At 26.8% G+C, this 4726-nt stretch overlaps 1 protein-coding gene across 1 annotated transcript; it reads right to left on the bottom strand.

Moving 5' to 3' along the window:
• Positions 1-2554: 2554 nt before the first annotated feature.
• On the bottom strand, positions 2555-4088 carry LOC108687364 (sperm flagellar protein 1-like). Its single transcript, XM_018193074.1, has 3 exons — positions 3980-4088; positions 3484-3654; positions 2555-2865 (listed from the first exon to the last, which is right to left on the bottom strand). The coding sequence occupies exons 1-3, from the start codon at positions 4086-4088 to the stop codon at positions 2555-2557; spliced, it is 591 nt and encodes a 196-aa protein (XP_018048563.1).
• Positions 4089-4726: the final 638 nt, after the last annotated feature.

The following is a 4726-nucleotide window of genomic DNA, read 5'->3' as shown; positions in this document are numbered from 1 at the left end:
TATATATATTTTGTTAAAGGAAGAAATTCACAAAAAAATCGATTACTATAGCAATCAAAAAAAATTTGGAAATATGTACTTTTACGTTATTTTTAATAAATTGAATAATGTAAAAATTAATTAATATAAAAATGATTTCCTTATTTGAAATTTAAAAATATAATTAAATCGTAAAAATTATAATTTAAAAAATTCTAATTAAATCATAAAATCTATGCCCCTATTTGTTGATTATTTCTCATATAGTAGGAAAAATTAAATCAATAAGTTAAACTTCTGTCACATTTATATTTATCTTTAAAAAGAAATTTTTATTTTTTCAATTCTATATTTAACACAAAGTATTTTGTAATTGTGACAACATAGCTTTAGAATAAATATATCCGTACGTCACAGATGCTTGCAACAACGTTGCTGCAATACTCCTGTAATCTTAAATATTAGAGGAATATGCAACAATGTGTTGCTGTAAGTTTTGTGTCATAGAGGAAAAAAAAGACTTGGAATGAAAAATATTTGAGTGATTAATATTAATTTACTTGCAGTTTATAGTATTTACTTTACTAAAATTTTTTTTTAAACTTCCTGCATATGTTTAAGTCTTCTTTCAGCTATGCAGTTTATTTATCTCTCTAGTTTGTACTTCGCTGATATTTTCTCTTCATATTTGAACTTATCTGTTTTTTGTCCCGCTTTTGTTTGATTTCTATTGATGTCGCGCTTATTGTCATTTCAGAATTATTGATTTGCTATTATTTTCCTATTTTCCTTTAAGATATTTTTCCAAAAAATTATCTTGTTGAAGCTACACGATCGCTGAAGCTGCGTTTATGAATATAAAGGTTTCAGGAAAATAATAGCAAATGCTTTTAATGGCTTTCTGGACAATAAGTGCAACATCAATGGAAATCAGGAAAAAGCGGGACAGAAAACGGATGTATAATAGATATGAAAAGAAAGTGTCAGTGAAATGCAAATGTGCTAGAAAGATCATACGAACTGCATAGAAAACAAGCTTTGTGTTAAGAAGAATGCCTAAAAGTATAGTGCAAGAAATTAAAAAAATTTTTAATAATGAAGTACAATATAATAATTGTTTAAATATATATAAATATTTTTTATTTCAAATACTATTATTAGCAATTATCCGTCCTAAAATTATATATCAAGTAGCACAGTAGTGCTTGCAAAGTGCTAAAAAAGCGATTATATGTGCTTTTTTAGCGCTTTGTTAACGCTTTATAAGCGCTGTGTGCTTATAAATTTGATATTTGATTTTAATTGTTATAAATAATTCATAAATAATACTTTGTATTAAATATAGACATACTGAAAAAAATAAAAATTTATTTTTTAAAGGAAAATTTTATAATTGCAAGAAAAGTTTAACTTTTTGATTTAATTTTTTTACTACATACAATGTGAGAGATAATCAACAAATAAGAATTTAACGATCTAATTATTATTTTTTGTAAAATTTTTTTATAAATAATGGAAAAAAATTTGTTATTAATTTTTTTTACTCTATTCAATTTTGAGCATTAAAAATAATGTAAAAGAACATATTTTCAAAATATTTTTAAAAAATTACTAATAGTTTTTACCTTTACTAGGTAAAAATAATGTTTAAATTTTTCGAAAGATTTATCGTTCAAAATATTTATATGTTTTTGTATTTAACTTTGCTAATTTCATGTTTAACAGATTTTAATATGCACTAATCTAATTTAATATAAAACCGAATTCATTATTAAATTCAGTATCGAAAAAAAAATTATCATTCAATTCATTTATAGACATCGCAACAACGAAAAGATACGCCTTGATATTTAAAGACATAAATGTAAAAAAATGTATTAAATAATATTGAAATAACGTAGATAATTAAAAAATTAAACGTTTAATGATGAATATAAAAAAAAATAAATCTGTGTTTTTTTTTTAGAAGTTTGAAATTTAAAAATAGTTTTTTTTATCGTAAACACATTTTTTTATTCAATATCTTATTTTAAAATCGAGAAATTTGTTTTTTCATGTGTATAGATAGTGTATCTATAGAAACATGATCTCGGCGCTAAGACAAGCGAAATATAAATATACATTTTAAGTGTGGCTCTCGACATTACTCATTATCCTTTCTCTATAATTAAACTGAAAATTTTAATTAAATTGAAAATTAAATTTAAGAATAAATTACTAATTCATCAAACTGTTTGAAGAAGTCAAAACAGAATAATTTAATACATAGAAATAAAAAATTACAATACAACACTTTTATTCCGTTAAAAAATACAGTTTTTTTTATTAATCGGAGCATAATTTTTTTATCTAAAGTAGTTGTTTGGTTAGCTGACAAATTAAATTATGTATTATAATAAAATTTGATTCTTGATTTCTTTTCTAAATATGACCTAATTTAAATAAAGACTTATGACATGATATACAGAATGTGTATTTTGCTACATGTAATATAATAAATAATATACTAAATTGCATTAATTTTTTTATTTCTAATTTCATAGTTAAGATTGCAATCTTGCACTACTACAGATGACTAATTCGTTTTGGCTTCGTGAAAATTGTGCGATCGCGAGCGTAATTTAGTGCGTGTGCCATCGATTGATTGCGATTTCGCTGATTTATCCATTTCGACGGCGTTTTGCAGGATCTGTGCCGCCAGACTGGAGATGCGCAGATCCTTGAGCTTCATCGAACTCTCCAGATATGCGATTTTGTGATTCAAAGTGCTTATTACTTCCTCCTTTTCACGCAGCTCCTGCTTTAACTCCGTGTAAATTGTACGTTGCACATTTTCGTCGTTTGCATCTTCAATCCGCTCCGTCGTAACGTTCGCGAGCGAATCGCCTTAAACGCGTTTGGAAATTTATTCATATTTGATCAATCACAAAAAAGTGTTTCACTTATATATCAAATATCTTACGCTTGCGGAAACGAGGAAGTGTACAATAGTTAACGATATTCCATATACGGAAGAAGCAAAAAATCCAACTGAAGACGATGAAAATCCCTTGTTTGAGACACATAAATTTCGATAATTTAATTTCACGAATTTCGTTATCAGTTTTTGGACTTTCTACTTGCAGTTTGAGGTAGCTGTCTGACGAGCTATCTCCAATCTTCTCTTCTATGGAAAGTATGATAAAATTACCAAATCCATATAATATGAAAGTTTATAACAACATTGCTGCAAGCTTATAACAACATTGCAAGTTACTATAATATTACTAGAATTTTGTTATAATATTGCCAGATATATTCGCTGTACGCGAAACAATAATGTATAACTAGTCCAATAGATATCGTTAAACAAATGTGATTATTTAGTATATAATGTCTGCGCTTCGTTGCCTTCTACATTGCTTTCTACATCTTTGAGTTTCGGTTTATGCATCTCAACGCCGTCCCTCAGAACTTTCACTCTCAACTTCGTTAAGAGCTTCTCGACTGCGCCTTGTGACCCGTTCGCCAGTTGATGAATAACGTCGCTGCTCAATTTTATATCAAGTTTTGCGAGCACTTTTCGATTTAGCATCTTCCAGTTCTCCTTTTTTGTGTTTATGCTATTCGCCGAAACATAATTGTGAAGCTCCACATGTCGGGGATAGTATAATTTTAGAACCTCTGCCGTAAGAACTATCAAGGGATATAATAATTTAATTATATTCATTTCTATATAGATTGAATATAGATTAAATAAAAGAATTAGAAAAAACTAAGAAGTAAGTTATTAAATCAAAATTAAAATTCAATCAAATCCCTAAATGAAATAAAATTATTAATTTTCTGTTATTTAATATATTAAAAAATTAAATAATTATATAGTTAGAAATTTTGCTTTAAGCAGTAGTGCTTGATTGAATTAATTGCATTAAATTAATCAAGATTTAATTGCAGTTGCTTTAAAATTTATATCTAAAGAAGAGAAAATCGGTCCTGACATTAAAATTAGCGAGTTTACCGGCATCCGAAAAATCCCTCGTTAAGTTTCTCGCGGGTCTCGAAAATGGGATGCCATCGATCCATTCGATGAGCTCCTTATTGTTGATCTCCACCGTGTCACCAATCATTTTTCCTTCTACTTATTAATAGTCCGAGTCAATTCATATTTGGATCAGTTTATTTATCACGTTTCGGTGTATCGAGTGAACAATCGACGAGGAAACTTTGAATCATGCTGTCATCTGGTTTCTCTTGTGAGGCAGAGCAGAATCGCTCGTCGAAATCATGCGATATATCGACAACTTAATGCGCAATGTTCCTTTATTTTAAATCAATCACGAAAATAGATGATAAAATATAAAGTATTAAGAAATAAATCTCTTCGAGATGGATTATAATTAAAAAGCTGGAAAAGAAGAAAAATCTAAAGGAATATAATAAATATGTATTTTGAGAGGAGATAAATGTCTACGGAAAAAACAAAAAGAAAAAATAGAATAAAATGAAGAAAGTACACATGGCAAATCTATAAGTTTACAATAAAAACATGAAATCAGTAATTATATATATATGTAAATATAATATTTATTAAGTTATACTTATAATATTATCTTTATTTACTAGTGTAAAAAGAAAATGATAATATAATTTTATTTGCTTTTTTTATATTATTTTTAGATCATTTTGATGCCATATTTTTTATAAGCAAGAATAACGCACTTACTGTCATTTTAATTAGTAAAAAAAGATGTATATAAATATATGA

The sequence above is a fragment of the Atta colombica genome, unplaced genomic scaffold, assembly GCF_001594045.1.
Source record: "Atta colombica isolate Treedump-2 unplaced genomic scaffold, Acol1.0 scaffold205, whole genome shotgun sequence".
Lineage (NCBI taxonomy): Eukaryota > Metazoa > Arthropoda > Insecta > Hymenoptera > Formicidae > Atta > Atta colombica.
Note: the sequence above shows the minus strand (reverse complement) of the source record. Positions and strands in the feature narration are given on the sequence as shown.

What these genes read in the sequence shown, in the direction of transcription:
- LOC108687364 (XM_018193074.1), bottom strand. Translation starts at nt 4,088, where the DNA reads ATGATTGGTGACACGGTGGAGATCAACAATAAGGAGCTCATCGAATGG. An exon ending in GAGGGATTTTTCGGATGCCG is followed by an intron (nt 3,655 to 3,979) that starts GTAAACTCGCTA and finishes ATCCCTTGATAG; the next exon opens with TTCTTACGGCAGAGGTTCTA. An exon ending in CGTTATTCATCAACTGGCGA is followed by an intron (nt 2,866 to 3,483) that starts ACGGGTCACAAG and finishes AACGCGTTTAAG; the next exon opens with GCGATTCGCTCGCGAACGTT.